The sequence below is a fragment of the Squalius cephalus genome (genome assembly GCF_949319135.1).
Source record: "Squalius cephalus genome assembly, chromosome: 24".
In the NCBI taxonomy this organism is placed as follows: Eukaryota; Metazoa; Chordata; class Actinopteri; order Cypriniformes; family Leuciscidae; genus Squalius; species Squalius cephalus.
The window spans coordinates 21,306,127-21,328,662 of NC_137145.1; the positions used below are offsets into that span (position 1 = coordinate 21,306,127).

The 22,536-nt window shown below is 36.5% G+C and overlaps 2 protein-coding genes across 4 annotated transcripts; one reads left to right on the plus strand and one right to left on the minus strand.

Moving 5' to 3' along the window:
* Window positions 1–1,692: 1,692 nt before the first annotated feature.
* pstpip2 (proline-serine-threonine phosphatase interacting protein 2) lies at window positions 1,693–16,944 on the plus strand. Of its 2 annotated transcripts, none has more exons than XM_079862060.1 (15): window positions 1,693–1,854; window positions 2,528–2,628; window positions 3,602–3,676; window positions 4,349–4,383; window positions 4,460–4,566; window positions 6,909–6,971; window positions 8,038–8,136; window positions 11,090–11,135; window positions 12,783–12,862; window positions 13,215–13,313; window positions 13,391–13,487; window positions 14,959–15,031; window positions 15,155–15,189; window positions 15,284–15,354; window positions 15,512–16,944. In XM_079862060.1, exons 1-14 carry the CDS (start codon window positions 1,822–1,824, stop codon window positions 15,337–15,339), a joined length of 999 nt encoding a protein of 332 aa, XP_079718186.1. In that variant the 5' UTR covers window positions 1,693–1,821; the 3' UTR covers window positions 15,340–15,354; window positions 15,512–16,944. The 2 variants fall into 2 exon arrangements, with proteins under 2 accessions (XP_079718186.1, XP_079718187.1); XM_079862061.1 differs by having other exon boundaries at window positions 1,750–1,854; window positions 14,959–15,027; window positions 15,512–16,222.
* Window positions 16,641–22,536, minus strand: mcidas (multiciliate differentiation and DNA synthesis associated cell cycle protein). Of its 2 annotated transcripts, XM_079862062.1 has the most exons (5): window positions 22,418–22,536; window positions 22,282–22,342; window positions 21,967–22,037; window positions 20,522–20,632; window positions 16,641–18,981 (listed from the first exon to the last, which is right to left on the minus strand). In XM_079862062.1, exons 1-5 carry the CDS (start codon window positions 22,454–22,456, stop codon window positions 18,325–18,327), a joined length of 939 nt encoding a protein of 312 aa, XP_079718188.1. In that variant the 5' UTR covers window positions 22,457–22,536; the 3' UTR covers window positions 16,641–18,324. The 2 variants fall into 2 exon arrangements, with proteins under 2 accessions (XP_079718188.1, XP_079718189.1); XM_079862063.1 differs by lacking the exons at window positions 21,967–22,037; window positions 22,282–22,342 and having other exon boundaries at window positions 17,185–18,981.

The window sequence follows — 22,536 nt, forward strand, 5'->3', positions numbered from 1 at the left end:
AAAGTAATGGAAAGTGAGATACACTAACATTTAAAAGAAATCAATACGGCTATTCTGCAAGGATGGATTAAATAGAACTAAAGTAAAAACAATGTTACAAAATATTTCTATTTCAAATAAATGATGTTTTTTTTAACTTCCTATTCAAAGAATATTGAAAAAAATGTTTCCAACAGTGAGGATACTTTTTTTTCTTGAGCATCAAATCATATTAGAACGATTTCTGAAGGATCATGTGACACTGAAGACTAGAGGAATGATGCTGGAATTTCAGCTTTGATCACAGGATTAAATGACATTTTAAAATATATTACAATAGAAAACAGTTATTTTAAATTGTAATTCTATGACAGTTTTCACTGTATTTTTGATCAAATAAATGCAGTCTTGGTTATTATTTGGTGGGATTTTTTTCAAAAACATTATAAAATCTTACTGGCATTAAACTTTTGCCCTGTAGTGAGTTGAATTATGGGTGCTGTTAAAATGTTATAATGGATTGGCTGTTACAAATAAAAAGAGTAATTTAAAATAAATGCAATAAACAACTTTGGCTTGTTAGCTTAGTATGACACATTTGGATATATTAAAATATTTTTTTATTAGAGAATTTTTTTGTTGTTGTTGAATATAGTTACACCAATAAAAACCATTTCTAAGGGTTAAGGAGACACATTTTTAAAATGCATGATTGCAACTTGCTTAAAGGGATAGTTCACTCAAAAATGGGGTGAACAAAATGTTCAAACAATTTCTAAACCTGTATGAGTTTCTTTCTTCTGCTGAACACAAAATAAGATATTTTGAAGAATGTTTGTAACCAAACAGTTGATGGACCCCATTGACCATTCCATAATACTATGGAAGTCAATGGGGCCCATCAACTGTTTGGTTACAAATATTCTTCAAAACATCATCTTTTTCAAATTCATACAGGTTTGGTACAACCTGAGGGAGAGTAAATGACAGAATTGTCATTTTTTGGGCGACCTATCCCTTTAAGAATAAAATATTTTAATGTTTACTATCATATGTAGGTTGTGGTATTATTTGGGACATCTACGTCCGTTAGATTCTTTTTTATATAACTAGAATATTAGATTAGATTAATTTAGTATAACTTTATTTAAATAGGCGTATTGAGCAGGATGTGTGGATCACTGCAGCCATCTACTGGTCATTTCGCTCAATTAAGTCTAATTAAAATACCATAACATTTAAGTGAATGTGAATACAGAATTAAGTGTTAATAAGTTAACATGTCTCATTTGAGTATGCTATTGTGTAATTAACTATGTAAATTATTATAAATGATGTTAGTATTATTATAGTAAGTTATCGTAGTAAATCTAATAAGGCTCAACAGACTCGCAGGAATGAGCAGGTCCACCATACATGATGATCATTGCTTAAACAAACATTATCTGCACTTACAAATATACAAGAAACTTGTTATATCATCGCAAGTCAACATCTTAAGTATTTAACACATCCATCCATAAACTAGAGGTTTAAAGCAAATGCTGTATTCAGTTGAAGAAAAGTTAATTCGAAAAGTCACCGAAGGCGATTTGAACTGCAGCTCCACAGTTCGGCCACTAGGTGGTGGAAAAGTCCAAGAAAAGTCCGTTTGCTGCTCCACCGCAACTTTCGCTCTCCGGACAGACGTGAAAGTTGCGCGTTTAGGACCCTGAGGCGAGTGTTTTATACTCTCCATGTGCACCAGACCATCTCTGCTGAGTGAAATCAGTCACTGCGTTATTACAGCCTGATACGGAACTTCAGAGTCACTTTCTGCCTGAGCAAACAGCAGCCGACGTGATGAGAGAACTACATTTCAAGGATAATTTTTGGGTAAGGGTTTTGTATTTTTTTGGGGGGGGGGGATATTAAGTCGATGTTTAGTGAAACATAGTGAAGATACTGTTTATTTACACTATACTAAATGATAATCAATTTATCTGATGTGGTTTAGGTTATTTAGCAAACGCTTTATTTTAAGCTCATCTGTCACATATCGAAACAACGTCAATTCCCTTAAGGGAAGTATGGTCAGCACATCCTGAGAAACCAAGTAACGTTAGTCCATAAAACAACCCAAATAGAAATTATCTTCTAAAATAATACATTGAAATTAAAAATATGCCTGCATGTTCTTTAACTATTTCCCATGATTCCAGCTTGGGATCTTTGAGACCTTATTTGGCAAAGCAGGCACTAAAGTGCAATTTAGTTTTGTTTTCTTAGCTTTTATTTTGGGAGATGTTTCATGTTGACTGTGGCTTTGGGTATGATGCTATGTCTGCCCCTCAGACTTATAAATTACATAGACTGATGGGCTCTCATGGTTAATGATAGTCAACAGTCCAAACCACCATGTTTCTGAAGACTAGAGTGAGGAATTAGTGATCTACTATGTGTCTCTGTGTGGATTCCTGGGTCGCTCGTTCAAAAACTGAGTGACTTTTGTGAAGTTACTTGAATGTGTTTTGTGTATTTTTTGTTTATTCTTCAATTGTGCATGCAGAACACTGATATCACCAGCACAGCTGGATATGACAGCATCATCCAGCACTTGAATGACGGAAAAAGGACATGCAAAGAAATCGAGGACTTCATGAAAGCCAGGTGAGAAGTCACAGTCAACACTTTTAGTCTGACGGTCTCATGCGTATAAATTTACCTTTAGTCCATTCACACGAATATTATGTAATTTCACTGCCTCATGACGAGCATTGTTGCAAGAGTTCCTGTTATTCATGTGAAAATGATTTACGGTTAAAAAAAACTGCTAAAGGGATAGTTTACCCAAAAAGTTAAATTCTGTCATCATTTACTTGCCCTCAAGTTGTTCCAAACCTGTATGCGTTTTTCTTCTGCCGAACACAAAAGAAGATATTTCGAAGAATGTCTATAACCAAACAGTTTCCCATTGACTTCCATATTATTTTTTCTCATACAATTGAAATCAATGGCTACTGTCAACTGTCTGGTTACCAACATTTTTCAAAATATCTTCTTTTGTGTTAGCAGAAACTCATACAGGTTTGGAACAACATGAGGGTGAGTAAATGATGACAAAAATTTGATATTTGGATGAACTAACCCCTCAGAGTTACAGCAACAAATACTGGGTTTAAAGTCAACATGAAATGAACACAAAATGAACCGAAATAATGTTTTTAAAATGTTTTCAAAATGATGTCCCTAAAACAAATGTGAATGCTTTTGTAAAGAAATGCAGTTTATTTGTAATCCAATTTCAATCTTATTTGCCTAGTCAGACTGATTATGTAAGTCTCACACAAAAAAAACATGAATGATTTACTTATAGTTTTCTACATGTTAAACAAGGATGGAGACGATATCAAAGCGGTGTGGAAATGTTTCCTCATTTTAGAAGTTATGAAACATAAAATCCTTCTTATTGCTGTAACATGCTCAATATTCATGTTTCATACAATTAGTAGAACATTTGATTATATTAACAAATAGATTTTAGGCAAACAAACAGACTGATTAAAACTCATTAGTAATATTAGTATTTCTTCTTGGCTTACATACAAAATATTTATCTAAAATATAAAACCATACTTTTCAGAGCTGCAATAGAAGAGAAATACGCCAAGGATCTGCTTGGTTTGTCTAAGAAAGTGTGTGGACACAGCGAAATGAAGTAAGTACTAATGTCTAGTAATTACAGGTAATATTTTGGTTATGTTTTTACAAATTGCAATTGCTTGAAAGGATTGTAAAGGTAAACCGGTAACTCTTAAGCATTAGCATTTGTGCTACGGACATTAAATCATGAAGTTTCTTGTTGAGAAGTGTGCTATTAATATTATAAGAAATCAGAGTATAAAATGAGGAACCTGAGCCATTTTAGAGACAGTAAACAGTAATCAAGCAACCACATTAAAGCACCATAGGAAGGTTCTAGCAACTGCCGACAACAACGTGTGCATGCACCACTTACACTTTTTAGGTTTTTGTCTTGTTTTAGTGGTTAAATTCTTTGATTTGTTTAGTCAGAAATTTCTTAAATGTACTTCATGAGACAGTGATTTGAAATACTATTGTGTTGTTCTGGTTTGATACAACTGATGCCCTTTAAAAAGATAACATTTGAACGGTGCCATGTTGATGTACTAGATCATTTATAACCTAAACAGTCTCTGTGTTGGTCACATGTTTGTAGTTGGTTTGTGGTTTGTGTCTTTCCTCTTACTATGGGGTGATAAAAAAAAGTGCAACTGTTCTTAACAAGTGACTGATGTCAGCAATTTTACAATAGTTTTATTGCACAAAATGGACGTCGTTTACTCATCAATGTTTTGTCTGTTTTTAGCACCCTGAAACGATCACTTGACGTTTTCAAATTACGTAAGTAAATTCTGTCTGAAAATGTAATGATTGCAGTTTATTGTTACCCTCCCTTATGTTTAAATTGAATGTTTAGAAACAGAAAATATGAGTTTGTCTCATCTGCATTTGGCCCAAACCATGAGGGAGGAAGCAAAAAAATTAGAAGACTTCAGAGAGAAACAGAAAGAGGCCCGGAAGAGGGTAAGATGTACAAGCAGCATTTCATACTTTGTAATTTACTTATTAAAAGTGAAGTGTGCCATATCTGTATTACCAGTGTCACTAAATGGAAAGACTTTTCATACCTGGAGAAAGTTATTCGTTAGCGTTTCCATTCATCTCGATGGTTGTCGCTCAGTGGACCTCTTGGAAATATGGGTGTCCAGTCCTTGGCACTGTTTTTTTATTTTTTTACCCAGGTGTAAAAGCGACCATTTTGCTCTGGTGTTGCAAGGAAATTACAATACTGATGACACAACACGAACACGCAATTCTTCATGAACACTTCACTATTTCGACTATCCTGAGCTGTGAAAACAAAATCTGCATACAGGGAAGAATATATGTAGCCTCCAACAAACAGTCTGCTACTATACTAAAATGAAATATTAGCAATAGTGCGCTGAGAGTGATGAGGGATTTTTGTAGGCTAAACCGGCAGTTAGCATCACCCTAGTTCCCTCGACAAAAACCCAATAAGGCTTTTTCATTGGCTTTTGAAATATTGCATTAAAATAAGCTCTCTTACACGTTTTATTAATTCCAAGAAAATTGCCATATAATTGCTAGAGTGCCTTCTTTGTGAACGCAAACACGTCTCAGGATTGATCCCGGGATGCGGACCTAGTAACATTGCTGGGATCAGTCCCGGAACGCGTAAGGATCAATGCTGTAAGGGGTGTGTTGCATGCACAGATTCCAGAAAATCACTTGCAGTGCGAATGAGACAAAATCAAACGATCCAGGGACAAATCCCGAGACACATTATCAGTGTATTTTCCGGAATCTCTGTGTGAAAGGGGCTGTAGTTTTCAAAAGCGAGATTATAAACTCAACGAGGCTGTGAAAGCGGACTAGTGAGTAGATAACTGTACCTGTTCGGCCTGATGACGTTTAATGTCCCGAGAACCTCTGTAGTCCCATTTAGTCACTTGTCAGCAACTGCCTTTTTCAAGACAAGTAAAAGCTTTAAAAAGATCACAAGAGGGTATTGCTGGTGTATTTTATGTCATAGAATAAAACATGAAAATATATTGATCTTCAGATGTCTTTTGTGGTGTTCACCACAGACCTTATTTCAGGCAGTTAACCAAAAACCCATTGTAATTACTAATAATTCATAATTATAATTAATTAATTTATTTATTAATTAATAATTATACGTAATTGATAACGTAATACTATTATTAGTAACATATTATTATACATATTATACATATTTCTATGGCATCACTGTCGAAAAATAATTAAAATTGTGTTTGATTATGATTTCACTTTTTTAACTTTAGTTAGTGTGTAATGTTGCTGTTTGAGCATAAACAACATCTGCAAAGTTACGACACTCAAAGTTCAAAGCAAAGGAAGATATTTTCTTTTACAGAAATCGCTTTTTAAGGACTACAACAAACCAATGAGCTTCTTCACTAACCCTAAAATTCTAGAAATTCTAGAAGATCTCCACATCAGCTAAATAAATTCATCAACTAACCATTCAGAAATGTCCTGTTGTTGCATTCTACATGTTGTCACCTCTTCTTGAGTCTCTCCATCTTTGTCCAACTCCAGTTTGAACATGAAAGGCTAAAAGTTTTTTACATTTTCAGTGCGTGTTTGTTTGAGGTAATTGAAGCTGCTAACACACAAGCTCTGGAAGCTCCGCCCTCTGTACCGGGAGCAGCAGCTCATTTGCATTTAAAGGGACACACAAGAAAACTGCGCGTTTTTTGCTCACCCTCAAAAAGTGACACTTTTAACATGCTATACAAAATTTGTGGGATATTTTGAGCTAAAACTTCACATACACACTCTGGGGACTTCAGAGACGTATTTTACATCTTGTGAAAAGTGCATTGTAGGACGCTTTTAACTGGTGAAGTGGATTTACTTATTGTAGAGTTAATGAAAGTTATCATGAATACTGTAATGTTTGAAGCGGATGCAATAACAAAATGTCAGTAGACTGGGAAGATTTTAAAACGAGCGGTTTCTTCGTAAATCTTCATGCTGTGAAAATACAAACCTCGCAAAAAAATCCTCTCAGCCATTGGTCAAACAAACAGATAGCCCGGCCTCCAACTCACAGGATTGGCTGAGCCTGTGTTGCTATGCTGTCTGGTCGGAATGCGCTAAACAAACAGTACAGTGTTTTGATAGAGTTAGAAAATGTTTACACTTTCCAGGTGAATGAACCTACAAATGACTTGCTTATAGTGTAGGAGAAAGTATTTTAACAAGGGAAAAATGACACTTCATTTTCTACAGTATATAATGATACTCATGTTAAATTGAAGAAATGAAATTAAAAAGATGGGGTTTTTTTTCAGGTAGAACAGCAGATGGACGCTCTTCATAAGCAGAAGGGTGCTCAGTATAAGAAAACAGCTGAGGTAAGCATACATCAGAGAGCAAAGCGTACTCAGGAACTATGTACTGTCTGTATACTGCCGTCCATCTGGGCTTTGCTATTATAGGTGGTTCAGCCCCACTTTTATATGGTACCTTATGCCCTTTATGGGAAGTGTATTTTCTGAAGCAGTGGCAGGAGGGAAGTGAATAAGTGCACCTGATTTTAGCCATACAAAATGGGAAGTGATCAGTGCTGAATGGCATTGTTCATTAAAGTGACAGCTTCTTATTCAAACTTAAAAAAGTTTTGAACTTGATATACTCAGGTTGGTTTCCTTTTTTTTTATTAGCATCAAGGTTTCCCATAAAGCATCTGTATTTCTTAGCTGAGAAAACACATGACCCTTTTGTGGAAATAAACTAATTTATTTGTGTACCTATCTAAGATAATTGTGCTTTTTAAAAATTACTTTTTATTATAATTTTCCACATTTAGAATAACAGTAAAGTTGTCAAAATAGTGAAATTACACAAATTGAAGTAATAGCTTTGTTGCTTTTTCTTCACTATCTGCTCCAACTCATCCATTTAAATAAATATGATTCAAATATTAGAAGGTGATTAATACATAAACATGATTAGTCATTGTCTACGTTTGTTTATTCTATATTTTTCTGCCTTAATCTCTAGATCACAATGTTTTTGAGATCATGAGAAACATTCGTTCAGAAAAATGTGTCCACTTTTAGTTGGTAGTGTAGTATTGTGTTTCTGTATACAGTATAATAAAGATGCATAGACAGTTTTGGGTAACACTCTATTTTAAGGTAACGTAGTTACACGTTACTTCATGTACTTACTATAGTAATAACAGTAAATTATGCATAATTGCAAGTAACTTACCCTCAACCAAACCCTAACCGTAACTCTATAGTAAGTTCATGTAGTTAATTAATATTACTCAATATTTATCTAAAGTACAATGTAACTACGTCACCTTAAAATAAAGTATAATGCAATTTTGACCGGAATATTATAGCTCATATATAATATAGATTATAGTTAGACATAAGATGCATTGGTTAAATGTCAATGGGTATTTTTAAGGCAAAGAAGACCTATGATCAAAAGTGTCGAGATAAAGAGGAAGCAGAGCAGAACATGAACAGAAACGCCACCACTAGCAGTTCCAAGCAGCAAGAAAAGGTATGCAAGTAGAAGAGTGAGAGTGCATCTGTTTTTTCCTATCCTGTATGACCGCTGCAAGAATCTTGCTTTCAATTACATTTTCTTTGCTGTTGTGCATATTTAGAAGCCTCTTTTCTTTTCCTGGCTTCATGCATTTTGCTTTTACTTGCACTTTTTACAGTGTTAGCAAGGCATCACTTTATTGATATTCCTCTGGTTAAAGATTGATCCAAACCCTTAACTGTTAACTATTAAACTTCTATGAGTAATCTGAACCGATTTACAAACAGACTCCATTTTGTAATGGAATGTCAGTCCATGGATAGAACTACCCGACACAAAGCGGCTGCCTCCACGAAATGCATTTAAAAAGTTATAGACTATCCATAGACTAGAACGGTTATAGGGTGTATCAGTGCCCGCCCACTTTTTCAGTGGCGTTGGTTCCGGACGTATTTTTCCCGTTCATTTCTCCCATAGCGATTTCAAAAAAATCTTTGTTAAAGTGTTATAAGCCATGATGAACCAAGCGAATCAGCTACGAGTTGAATCACAACATTATAACTTGGATTTGAAGCAAAAAAGTATTTGAAAAACTGACAAAAATATAACGGTACAAGACTGTACTTAACAGCTTTAGTGACTAACCCTAACTACAATCCCATGATGCATTGCAAACAACATAATCAAATTAAAAACGATGGAGAAATTTAAAACTACTCATGGACAAATGTTGATTATGTATACATAAAAACAATGTATTTTAAGTTTATTGCAAAATATGCATGTTCAAACATTTAAGTATTTTGAGAGCGTAGGGAGACTTGATTACGTCATTCGCAGTGCTTCACTGGAGTGGGCGGAGCAAAAGTGCTCTTTTGGCACATTTTGGTTGTTTCGACTCTGATTGGTGTAATTTTCTGTACAGCATCATGGGTAATGTAGTTTTTCACCATGAATTCCACTGTTAAACATGATTATTTTAAAACTACGTTGAAATAATGCGGGCTGACGTCTTTAAAGGGATGGTTCGGAGTAATTTCAACCCAGGGTCCTTTGCACCATGACCTCGAGCCAAACACCTCGATCCAAGGTTGTAATCTCGTAAATTACTTACAAACTTTCCAATGCCTCGTTTTATGAGTACAGAACCTATGTGTACTTCTGTAGAAGTTTGGTACCATTCTGGGCATTATTAGTGGGGTCATTTACGAGATACAACCTTGGATCCATTAGCGCCTGCACTAAGCCATTCGGCTGATATCTCTAAATAAGCTCTAACTTTAATAATGTTCGACCAAAGGAAAAAGGTGTTTGGCTCGAGATCATGGTGCAAAGGACCCTGGGTTGAAATTACTCCGAACCATCCTTTTAACAGAAGCAAATACCATGGATTAACAACCTTGTAGCTCACAGCAAGTTTGTCTTTAAAGGTTTATAATTTCTCAATGGAGAGAATGAATGGCGTTTTACTTCCGGAACCAGACTGTTGCACTCTTACACTGTTACACCAAGACTTTTTAGAGGTTTTTATACCTCTTAGAGCTATTTGCTTATGCATCTTATTTATAAAAAGCCCAAGCGTAATTTCTGTTTTTAATGAATTAAGCCTGCTTGTCATTTCAGACGACATTTCAGTGTGGGAATTACTTGAGTTTGTGCTCAGAAGTGTTCGACAGCGTTTCTAATAGAGAAGCTGTATGTTTAAAAAAGGAAAAAGACCTACTCACTACTTGTCATTTAGCAGAGAAACTGAAATATGGAGGACAGCACTGACAAGATCTGTGCGTGCGAGTGTGTGGGGGCAAAAGAGAGAACAGGAAAAAGAAATAGAAATAGAAAGTACAGTACTTTCTGTAGATAAAAGAGGACTTGTTTAGTTTAGTACATTTAGTACAGTGACTGTACCTGACTGGAACTTCCTCTGGATTAAAGGATTTTAACACATTCCAGCCAATTTGAGATGATTCTAGAGCGACCTGGTACAATACAAACGTAGTTGACACTAGTTATGTTTCCATGCAAAGGTGTGAAGTTAACTTGGAATATGGGAATTGGAATATTGAATAAAACATTTGCCAATAAAAAAAAAAAAAGCAGCGTTTCCATCCAATGTATTCACGAGAACAAACTCGACACTTCCTGGGAAATTGGCACAAAATATCGAATAAAAATGGAAGTTGTTGCAATCACTGTGACTCTTTTATCTTACATCATAAATGACTTGCGTCTCAAAGCGCACACACGAAACTGCTGTCATCTTATCTTGCGTTCGTTGTGACATTTGCATATGAATTCTCATTCGTTTTCCTTTCTTGCATCTGTTTTATCATTTTAAATCTGCTTTCACACTTCATAGATGCATGGCATTAAGCTAAGATACTTGTGTGCGGTCGACAGAAAACAAGCATAATGCATACACAAAACTGTAACACTATTCTTGTGCTGCCCTGCAAGCACTCATATGTCCTTCTGAAAATTAAAATCTACTTCTGTTTGGTGTGTAAGATGACGTTATTAGCATATTATGCCTGGAACACTTTCTTTTCTAAATGGAGAGAAAAGCAAACATAAATTCAGGCCTAAATTCAGCATATCTCCAGAGAAGGCAAATGAGTAAGTACAGCAATGCAAAACAAACCAGCAAGGCCACGCATGGGAACAGATGACTGCCAGAGCATGTACAGTACTGTGAATCATCATAAAACATGGCAGTAATGTTGGAAGTATTTGTGATACCCTGAGGACAAGACTCTTGAAAGGCTATAAAACATGTGTAGCGAGTCAACCATATGTCTTCATCCGTTCAGAGAGTAAAAATAGGCGCGATAGGAAACTACTGTTTTTAGAGCACGGCTAAAAAAGAGAGAAGTGCCGTTTAGCTGTCTTTAATATGTGCTGGTATGATGTGAATGACTATACAAAGACATTCTGTTGTATAAATGATGTCACTCTCTCATACTCTCTCAAGCTGTACGCCAAAACACAGCAAGCCAAGCAGACAGCAGAGGAAGCCGGTAAGAAGATGCACTAGTACTTGCTAATAATAATATTCTTTAAATAGGGCTGGGCAGTATATTCAGTTTTTAATGATTCTTTTGGCAATATAAAAACTAAGCAGTATTGAATATTGTAAATTTTGTTTATATGCTCTTTTTTTATCTGGCTATTAAGCTTCTTTAAAGACCCCCTGTGGTGAAAATACAGCTTTTATGTTGTTTGAATGTCTATGTGGTGTTTTTGATATGCTTTAAGACTAACCATGTGCAAATTCATAAGTCAACACCATTGCTGAGTATTTTCTCCTTAAAACTGCAGTGAACCAAAGACAGTCTCAAAACCGCGGTTTGAAATCGCTGGTGTTTCTGACGTCACAAACTACCTTGTAACCAATCACATCAGCGTGCCGGCGGGCTTTAGCATATCATTAACTATTCTCTGAAGCAGTGGAGTCACGAGAGAAGCCAGGTTATCCCAGTATATTTTTCTGTTGATATAAAAAATCAGGTACTTTTAGTAATATAGCGGGTAAATTATGTATATGATGTACATTATGATGTTATGGTGAACTATATGCCTTTCTCCACTGACGATCCTAGTTGTTCAAAGTGTTTCTAAGGATACTGATTTTTAGAAAAGCAGACTGAGAACTGAACTTGAACATAGTTTGTGTAACATTAGCAAAACATTATTAGCTGTTTGCAAAAGGCTAATCGGTTAAATTACCGTTATGTGTCCGACGTTGTAAAGAGCGATACCATTGTGCAGCGTTTACTACAGTAAAGTTGGGCGAGTGAATCTGTGAGCTGGTGTGAGTGAGTGGAGGTGGGGCTAATTAGCATATTAATAGATCCGCTTATAATAAATGAAACAAGGGTGTAGAGTTACATTCAAGCTATTTAAAGGCATGAAGTGACTTTTAAATATGTCATTTTGGTGGTCATAGATGAGTTCTAAGGGATACAATTATTCTTTAGTGTATTTAGACCAAGTGGCAACCTTCCTGTCTCTCTCCAGAAACCAACACGGAAGTGACTTAAACTGCAATTCATCGACTGGCCGCTAGAGTCAGGCTGCAAAAGAGAGTCAATCCCATAGACCCCCCATATTAAAATCCCGTTTTTCCGGGAGTGACGCGCTGCCAAGAAGGCGACAGCTGGCTCCGCCCACTTTGGGCTTCAAAAATGCTCTTCAGAAACCTACGAGTGAAGTCACGGACACTACGTCCATATTTTTTACAGTCTGTGCTTCAGACTAATTCTGCAGCTTGTATATATGAGAGCATTAAGACAAGTGAATAATATACCGATATATTTGCCTGACGGATAAATTGGCTGATTATTGGTCATTTTGGGCACTGCTACTTAATATACAGCATGAAACATACAGCATGAATGAGTGTAGTCTGATTCCCAATAAGTCTTATGAGTCGGTTCTTTTTAGTGAATCAAACCCATACATCTTAATCTTTAAAACCTACTTTATGTTGTTGTTAAGGCTTCTCTAGTTAGTTACAGAGTAGTTGTTCATATGTCAATGTGTAGTTAATGTGTAGCAAAAGGCCTACAAATATTGTCTTTATTTAGTTGTATTGCCCAGCCCTACACACAATACAACTGTTCTATTTCATTTCTAATTATGCCCTTTGTTTGACTGCGTATTAGACAGGATATACAGTCAGAATGTGTCGGCGCTAGGGAAGATGAGAGAGGAGTGGCTGAACGAGCATGTCAAAGCATGTGAGGTGAGCGCTACGCCCCGGCCTGCATCACACACCCCGACACTGATGACTGCTTTTCGCATCTGATCGATGACAAAACAAACCTGATCATGTCAGGTCATGCGAAGCCTGATCTTGAAAATGGGTTGTAAATGGTATTTCATGTTTCACAGCAAAACTATTAAACGTCAAACTAAAATTCAAAACTATTAAACGACACAAACTGTCTGAATTCAAACATGCTTTAACAAGTTATTAGGTGGTTAGTGACTTACTGGCTGGTGTTCTAGTGTGAATAAGGAAAGACATTTTTATGGGGTTGTTTTATAATGTTATGCTCTTTCTACTTTGACATCTCATGTGCATGTTGCTGCAGTTTTTTGAGAAACAGGAAGTGGAAAGGATCAACATGCTGAGGAACGTAGTGTGGACCCATCTCAACCATCTGTCCCAGCAGTGTGTCACCAGCGACGAGGTAACATGAGCTCTGCACCATAAGGTAAGACCCACATATGGAACTTGCCTTACCATATCCACTTCTGTTTTATGCAGATCTATGAGGAAGTGAGGAAGTCACTGGAGCAATGTAACGTTCAAGAAGACATTGAGCATTTTGTCAACCTCAGAAGAACCGGAGACAAACCGCCAGGTAATCTCAGTGAGTTTTTTTTTTTTTCACAATCCACAGAAAAAAATAAATAAATTCCACACACATTTCACATTGGGTTCAAGTGAATTTACCACATTGACCAACAGAAAGCTCCTTGGTTTGAAAGTGACTTTCTTGTGAACTGAACTTCAAACATTACAACCAGGGCTTGATATTAACTTTTTTAACTGTGGTTTTCCAAAGTTACTAGCCACTCAGCAGTTTCACTGGCCACAATTTTGACATCGATACCATAGGGGGAAAACTGCTACATACATATTTTTAATATTATCTTATAATTTGATTTGGCTGCAGGAATATTAGGCTGCTGTCAGACCTGACCCACGGATCCATTATACGTCTGTTACACTTGCGTTTTCTTTCTCGACTGTTTACATTCACTGAAAACAAAACTTACTATGTTTACATGAAAACTCGTCAAGACCGGCATTTTGACATTATTTTGTGTGTATTTGACTGTTTAAGCGCAATTTGAAGCGAAAAAGAGCTCAATTTAGTACTAAGAGGCAGCTTTATGTGCACTCACTTTGGGTATGAGCACAAATGTGCCCAAATTCAAACCCTGTAACACCAACAATAATTATTAGTGAGGGGAGGCAGGTTTGTGTGTCAACTCGCTGTCGGAGAGATGAGAGAACAAGAAAGTGCAGCTGGTATCGTATATCTATTCTGCAGAAAAAGAAGCATTGGAAGCATTTGGATTATTTCAGTATTAATATGTATCGAAAAATCTATATTTTTGATAACACTACATTGCACTTTATTATTTCGGATGTCTTTTTAAAAGACTACAGTTGAAAAGTGTATATATATTATATATAAAATTCAACGCACCAAGGTGTCTAGTAAGAGTGACTGTTACACGCCACTGCTGAAATCCACCCGCATTTGGCGGGTTTTAATGTCAAGCCCTGATTACAACACTATTGAAAGGACAATGGATCTTTATTGCGCAAAATTGAGCAGACATTTCACCAATGTAACTGTACTTTTACTTTGTATTTTGCTATGTAAACTTTTAGCTTTAATTTAAATAGAAAATAAATTGTTCATTTACTTATCCTTAACAATTTTTCTGTTCTTGTCCTTATATAACAAAAAGCATCATAAAAGCATCATAAAATTCATCTATATGACTTTGAGCATAAAAGTTTCTGATATTACATATTCCAATTTGATGCACTGTGTTTGATTACAAGACAAAACCTGGTTTGAATATGCTCATGTGCAAATGAGATTTGAGGTGGTGGGGATTCAAATTTCCTCACATAAAGCTATCATGTATCTTCTGAAAAGTTTGGTCTAGTTTTATTGTGCTTTTTTGTCCTTATCAGAGCTTGATGGTCCGCAATAAAGTAAAGAGCAGCGTTCCACTCAAATATGAGCTTGATGACATTTTATGTTTGGTTAAACTATCCCTGTAATGTTTGTTAAACTGATATTTCCTCAGCACCTGTTCCATATGAGAACTTCTACAATAATCAGAGATCGGCTGGAGTTCGCTCACTTCCAACAGCTGGCAGGTGACCCCTCACTCCCTACAGATGGATCTTGCAAACTGACATTCAACGATTAGTTAGTCACTTTATTTCTTACGTAAATTCCTGCTTTTATATTATCTTATGTCTTGCTGTGTTATATTTCAGGAGAGCAGCAGCTCCTCCACCGCCAACTGCAGAAAGTATGAAAATATTATGTATATAGCGATGTGTTTATACATTCTCTTCTGTATGTTTGTACAATTCCCAATTCTTGTTGTATCTTTCATCCTTCAGATGATCCTTTATACTCAACTGTAGCGGAACCAGGGTACAGCCTAATACGATACTAATAAGAGCGTAATTCGGTAAGAATTCTTGAAGGAATGTAACCTTGACGTACAGTTTACAAACAGTAATATTAATGCTAGAGCAAGTATTTTACAGTTACTAATGTTGTTTATGAATCCCTTGAATGTTTCCTTGAGGAAATGGTGTTTCAGTTATTGTTATGTTCTTTTCCAGTCTTCGCAAACTCTTCTGCTGCTCAATAGGAATACAGTGAAGGCATTTGCGACTTCAAGGGCTGAAAAGCACATTGGTTATCTTCTAATGCTGTTGCCGGCATCCTCACACTGTGTGGTGAGAATATATATTGTGTCCTGGCATGAAGGGGTGTTCTTATCTCTGTGTAAAAAGCATCTTAACTACCACCCTTGCAAACAGTGTGAGTTTTGACACTATTGTGTTTGCGTAGTGGTAAAAAGTCTAATCTTGAAGTTCTCACTACATTGATAACAATTGATCATCAAAACAACATTGTATAAATCTTTGTATTTTAATCACTGTAAAAAAGGTTGACTAATTTAGATTAAGGAGTGCACAACAAATAAAGGAGTAATTTAAAGGTGGAGTGCACAACATTGCACCTCTAATGGTTCAAAATGGAATTGCAGCTTGTTTGAGAAGCCTGTTTAGGCTCAACCAATTGGGGGCGGGTCTACCAGTTTGGCTAGCCAATGGAAAACAGGAGGGGACTATTTTTTGTTATTATTTTTAAATTTCTGTTTGGTTCAGCTAGTGGTACAAACTTCACCTGTAAAGAAGCTTTTAATAGACCACAAAAAGTATAATTTATTTCTTATGTAAAATTCTAGACACTGTCAATACATAGTCCTGCACCACTGGATACGTTTCTTCAATAAATGTATATATTAGTTGTTCCCATTGTCCATTGATGAACAGTGTGGTATATCAGCTTTATTCCTCTGTTGAGGAGTGTCCGTTTGAGTCATGAATAGAAAACATTTTCAAGATGGCTGCCGAGTGAACAAACTTGAGTGTGCAACCAGTTGACATCCCATAAGGCCATGGGAGCTGAGGAGCCGTAAGATTTGAAAGTTGAACAGTGAGTGCTGTACCTGTAGATACTAACAAAGTCCTTGTGGTTAAATTGTTTTTGCTAATACGTAAAATAAGTCAAATTCTAACATTACGGATATACTGTGTCCGTAAATGTATACATACTACACATAACCAGCATACACAAAGTCGGCATGAAACAGAAGTTGCAAAATAGTCTTTTCTTCCCTATTGGACATATAACCGAGTGAAACGGCTTCTGGAACAAGAAAAAATGTAGGACAGGACTTGATTTTGTCCATGAGGAATTGATTGGATGATTGTGGTTTGCTATTGGACGATCTCATGTGAGTGACAGGTTGCCCCGCCCTCATGTCAGTCAACACATCATCAGAGAAGAGAAAAGATGAGCCGCAAGGGAGGGGAAGTTACTTTGATTAAAGATTACGAGGACACATGAATTAAAAAATTGATGAGCACAGATGAATCATTTATAATAAATAAGTCAAGTCAAGTATATTTGTATAGCGCTTTTCACAATACAGATTGTATCAAAGCAGCTTCACAGTATTAAATTAAAATAATACAACAAGGTTTGTTTCTAGTGGAATTTATTGATTGATAAAATTAAATGAAAATATCCACAAAATATCCCCAACTGAGCAAGCCAAAGGCAACAGCCTTTTTTGCAAATACTGCAATATTCCTTAAAAATAAGAACTCTCAATTTTGATTTCATGGTCACTTCAAAATTAAAGGATCCAAAACCTTTCAGACAGTGAACAGTTCTTAAAAGAACCGTTTTTTTTTTTTTTTTTTTTTTTTTTCTTAATCTGAAGAGCTTTTTTTCCACTATATACATACTGTATAGCTTTTTATGCTATGGAAAGATTCCATGGATGTTAAAGGTTTTTCATTGAACTATAGATTATACTTTATTTTTAAGAGTTAAGGCCTTTTCACACCAAGGACGATAACTATAAAGATAAAGATTTAGTTCTAAAAATCATTCTAAATGTAACAGAATAGCAGAATCCACACTACAACTGAAATGAAAACAGCACAGAGGAACAATATTGTTGGAATCCCTTTCAGAATATTTTTTTCCAGCTGATAAATCCATCCTGCTTTAAAGAGCTTGAACATTTAAAGTGATGGACAACAAAACTGCAGTGCACGCTTGAAATAACAGAATGATTCTGTCTGTTGGTGTGGACGCTAATATAGTCATCGTTATAGTTATCACTCTTGATATGAACATGCCTTAAGGTTGACCAATGTCTGAGAAGTTCTTCACAGAATTCAGTAAATACTATGAAGGTGTGGGAATTCAGAAGAATCCTTAATCAAATAAGGACTGGCTGGTCTAAACATGGAATACTCTTTGAATCTTAGGTCCTATCTAGACTTGGAATTAAGATGCGTTTTGGTCGATCGGATCACAAGTGGACGACACTAAATACGGGTGTAAACGGGGTCTAAAACGTTTTGACCACTTCCAGAGGTAGTCGAAAACACATTAGACAGGACTGTTTTCGTAGAGTAAACACTCATGAGGTCAAATGCGACTGTCTTCTCTCCGCCTACTGACCTAACGCGTAAACATTATGGGAAGATCCAAGTTTGGTTTGAAGACGAAAAACGTACCAAGCATGATGTTCTCTCACCATTCCTGATTTATAACACACTCACACACTGCTGCTCTACGTATGTCTTTCCGTCGGCTCCGGTCTCATTTATATGTAAATTGTGCAAGCTTATTTCTTCCATTAGATCATAAAGACCTGAAAAAAACAACAACATACATTTACCCAGCCATAGACCCTCCCCTCAAATAAATCAGGACAGAATTGGTTGAAAGTGGACAAAAGAGACGGATTAAAACACCAGGTGTAAACGGGTATGTGTCTCCCTCGTCTAGTAGTGATCTGATCGTTCAAAACGCAGGTGTAAACAGGACCATATACTGTTTCTGTTCAATGCTCATTAGGAACCCAAAGGAACCGACAAGATCCAATTGGTGTGTGAGAGGTGAATGCCTTTCCATGTGGGAAAACCTTTGTCTTTACTGTACTGTGGTCTCTGATTGAGGTCTTGAAGCACACAAATTTCCAATCATCACTGTTCATGTTCAGATCAGATTTGATGGATGGGGTTTCCGTAACCACCCGAAGTCCCTGGAAAGCCCCAAATATGTTCTTCCTCTGTGCGGCCAGCCCTTCAGAGGACATCTCAAAGCTTTGATTCTTAGTCAGCACTGAATCTTCTATTAGTTGTTGAGGAGCCCGTTCATCCTGGTCCAGCTGGGCCTTCAGATGCTCCAAGTCTACCTGTGCAAGTTCATTATCAAGCCTGAGCTGCTTGGATCCTGACGGACAGTTCAAGCTGGTGTCCTCACAGAGAAGTCCTTCACAGAGAAGCTCATTCCAGCTGGACCACAGCGGCCGCTTGACCCCTGATGTTGGGCTTTGTGTGTCAGAACTGGTGGAGTTAGGTAGAGCTGTGGAAGATGGATCCGATGGCTCTTCAAGTGTGAGCAGAGAGATCCAGGAGTGTTCAGAAGAATGATCCTCTGTTGAGCTCACAGGCGTACAGTGTGACACAGAGTCTCTCTGGAGCGAAGTTGTCAAGATCTAGTAGACAGGAAGTGGAATTGACAAACGGTCATTTGTGGTTAACGTGATTTCACCAAGTATCCTTGGTGATCCTGGAACAACTTTCCAGTCCATCAGACAGATCTGAGGGATAGTTTTTTTAGTTAATGTCAAGTTTAGGCTTACAACAAGGGTTAGGGGCTTCTACACCATTCGTATTCAACTATCGTTTTCCTCTGATTTTAAGGATAAATTATGGGTTGGGGTAGGGATATGGTTAGGACAGTGTTTTTGGACAGGAATGTTGTTCCAGGATCAAACGTTCACAGTGCATTTTACTTCCAAATCTGATGTATTTCTGGGTGAAACAGGATCTTAAACTAGAAAAATGGTTGGACGGGACTGGATTCGATCAGGAATTGATTGGAGGATTGTGTTGGTGGTGGATGGACAGTTTTTTCTTTGGAAAAACATGAACAGATTAAATGTTCAGAATAAAACCAGGGTTGTGCAGTACAAAGGTAAATATATTGACTTCAAAATTGTGATTGTCATTTACCCTTCATGGATGGAAGAGTATTTATTATTGTGTAATCACAATCATAAGGAACTCTGATTTATACTCTTATTTACAGGTGCTGGTCATAAAATTAGAATATCATCAAAAAGTTGATTTATTTCAAGAATTAAACTTAACAGGTGAAACTAATATATTATATAGACTCATTACATGCAAAGTGAGATATTTCAAGCCTTTATTTGTTATAATTTTGATGATTATGGCTTACAGCTTATGAAACCCACAAAATCAAAATCCCAGAAAATTAGAATATTACATGAAATCACACAGTAATTACATAGTGATACCATGGTCATTGAACCAGGTTTTGGTTATTTTGGCAGTGTGGGCAGGTGCAAATCCTGCTGGAAAATGAAGGAAGCATCTCCATAAAGCTTGTCTGCTGAAGGAAGCATGAAGTGCTCTGAACATGTCCTGGTAGACGGCTCCCAACACCAGCCGATGACATGGCTCCCCAAACCAACACAGACTGTGGAAACTTCACACTGGACTTCAAGCATCTTGGATTGTGTGCCTCTCCATTTTTCCTCCAGACTCTGGGACCTTGGTTTCCAAATGAGATGCAAAATTTGCTCTCATCAGAAAAGAGGACTTAGGTCCACTGTGCTTTATTAAATCCAGAGTCAACGCAGCCGTCTACCAGGACATTTTCAGAGCACTTCATGCTTCCTTCATTCTCCAGCAGGATTTGTACCGTCCCACACTGCCAAAATAACCAAAACCTGGTTCAATGACCATGGTATTACTGTGTAATTACTGTGTGATTTCATGTAATATTCTAATTTTCTGGGATTTTGATTTTGTGGGTTTCATAAGCTGTAAGCCATAATCATCAAAATTATAACAAATAAAGGCTTGAAATATCTCACTTTGCATGTAATGAGTCTATATAATATATTAGTTTCACCTGTTAAGTTTAATTCTTGAAATAAATCAACTTTTTGATGATATTCTAATTTTATGACCAGCACCTGTATATATAAAAAAATGATGCTTTACATCTAGTAATGTAGCGTAATGCTCAGTCTGTTTAGCCAGACTTCTCAGCTGGGCATTCGTCTCCTTCAGGGCGGATATTTCCTCTTGCTTTCTCCAGAGAGTGGCATGAAGCTGTGGAGAGAGACGCACATGATTATTACTCAGTAATACAATTAGTGAAGTATGTGAGCGCTGGTATGGAGACATCAGAGATGATGTGATTCATCTGGTCAGACGTGCTGTCAGAACAACACCCACAGAATGAGCTCATTCAGAGTCACTCAGTTTACATACTTGAAGAAGTGAAGAATCATTGTCACAGGCAGGAACTTTCATATAGGAAACTGAATTGGACGACATGCCACAGAATTTGAATAGATTACCCAGTTATTTGGATTAAAAATATAAGGATGGACTGACAAAGTGTGGCCTGAATGACTCTTGCTTGCAGTGATGAGATTTGATCATTTATGAGTCACTAAGCAATAAAACACAACAAATAGGGAAGTGGTCTTCAGTTATGTCACATAGGACATTTTTTCTTGTGGAAATCAGCAACTGCAGCGTGTGAATATTCTCATGACTCTGTTGTTCGCTGGTTCCCTAAAACGATTTGATCCCAGGGGTTACATTTGTGACTGACATTTATTGAACGGGTCAAAAAGGTATTTAATTCCAGTTTGCTCCTCAGAAAAATATGTCTAGTTTTTTTTTACATTAAGTGAGACAAAGTAAAATTACAAAGAAATATACTTATATTCTAGGTTTATCATTTCTGTTTTTCGAACAATTGCCCTGTGGTAGTAAAAAAAAAAAAAAACTGTTACTTTAGTGTTTGCAACTTTGAAAAATTGTTGGGTTTGAGAAATTGAGCATACTTTTACAACTGTGACAAAGAATAAAGCACAAAAGCTTGTTTAGAAAAGGCATGCAGTTTCAGTTTCAATTGTTTCATGTGTGCTTGCAAATATAAAAGCCTCGGACCTGTGCATGCGTGGATACTGAACACACACACAAACTATTTTGAGTATTAGAGGCTTTATCACAGAAATGAACTTTATTGTCAGATCAAGGGCATACGGTCAGTCAGTTTAAAAAAGAAATACAAAACCTGTTCTAATCGAAAGAAACTTCTCCATATAAAAATAAGCCAAAAAAAATAAATAAAAAATTTGTTCTCTAAAATGCTTGATAGGGTTCTTGACATAAATGAATGGAAAATATGAAAAGGTGCAAAAAAAAAAAAAAAAGTGATTTTAACACTATGAACTATTTTAACACTATATATTTATCATACAGGGAAAATTATATCGTTTGGGTGGGGGACATGCCCAAAACAGAGCAATTCTGGCAAATTTAATTCGAGACGAAAATAAGTCAAGTAATAATTAAAGAAACACAATAAAAAGTTTAAAGCAGTTATAGTATGAGATGCTATTGTTAAAGCGGCACTCTCTCACCCCCACCTGTCTATTGAGCTCTAGAGAGAGATCTGTGTGTTCTGACACTTCATGTGTGGCTGGTGACTGACACTCGCCTGTAGAGAAGAGAAAGACTGTATTCAGTGTTTTTTTTTTTTTTTTTTTTGCAAAAATATAAAATTGAAAATAATACAGCTACTATAATATTTGTAGCCTAATAATAGGCCTACAACAATAATAAAAACACAATGACATATTTTCAGTTTTCAGGTGTAAATTCGTATCTGTATCTAATCTAACTTCTTAATTGTGTCTAAGTGCTTTGTCATTTTCTCAGGTCTATAGTAGGCTACTTCTCACCTGTGGAAAAGTCCAACAACAGATCTTCATTAGATGACTGGATGTCTGCTCCATTATCCTGCTGATGAAATTTCATAAAATTACTCTCAAGCAAATTCTTATGTTTTTTTCATTCTTCGTACTGTAATAATCCTACCATAAAATAAGACAGCTGAGTGTAGAAGCAGGTCTGCATGGTGGAGTGATGCGAGTGATGCGAGTGAGAGTGTGCGCACGCAGTGTTTCTGTCAGACCTGGAGTGACATCACAGCGCGA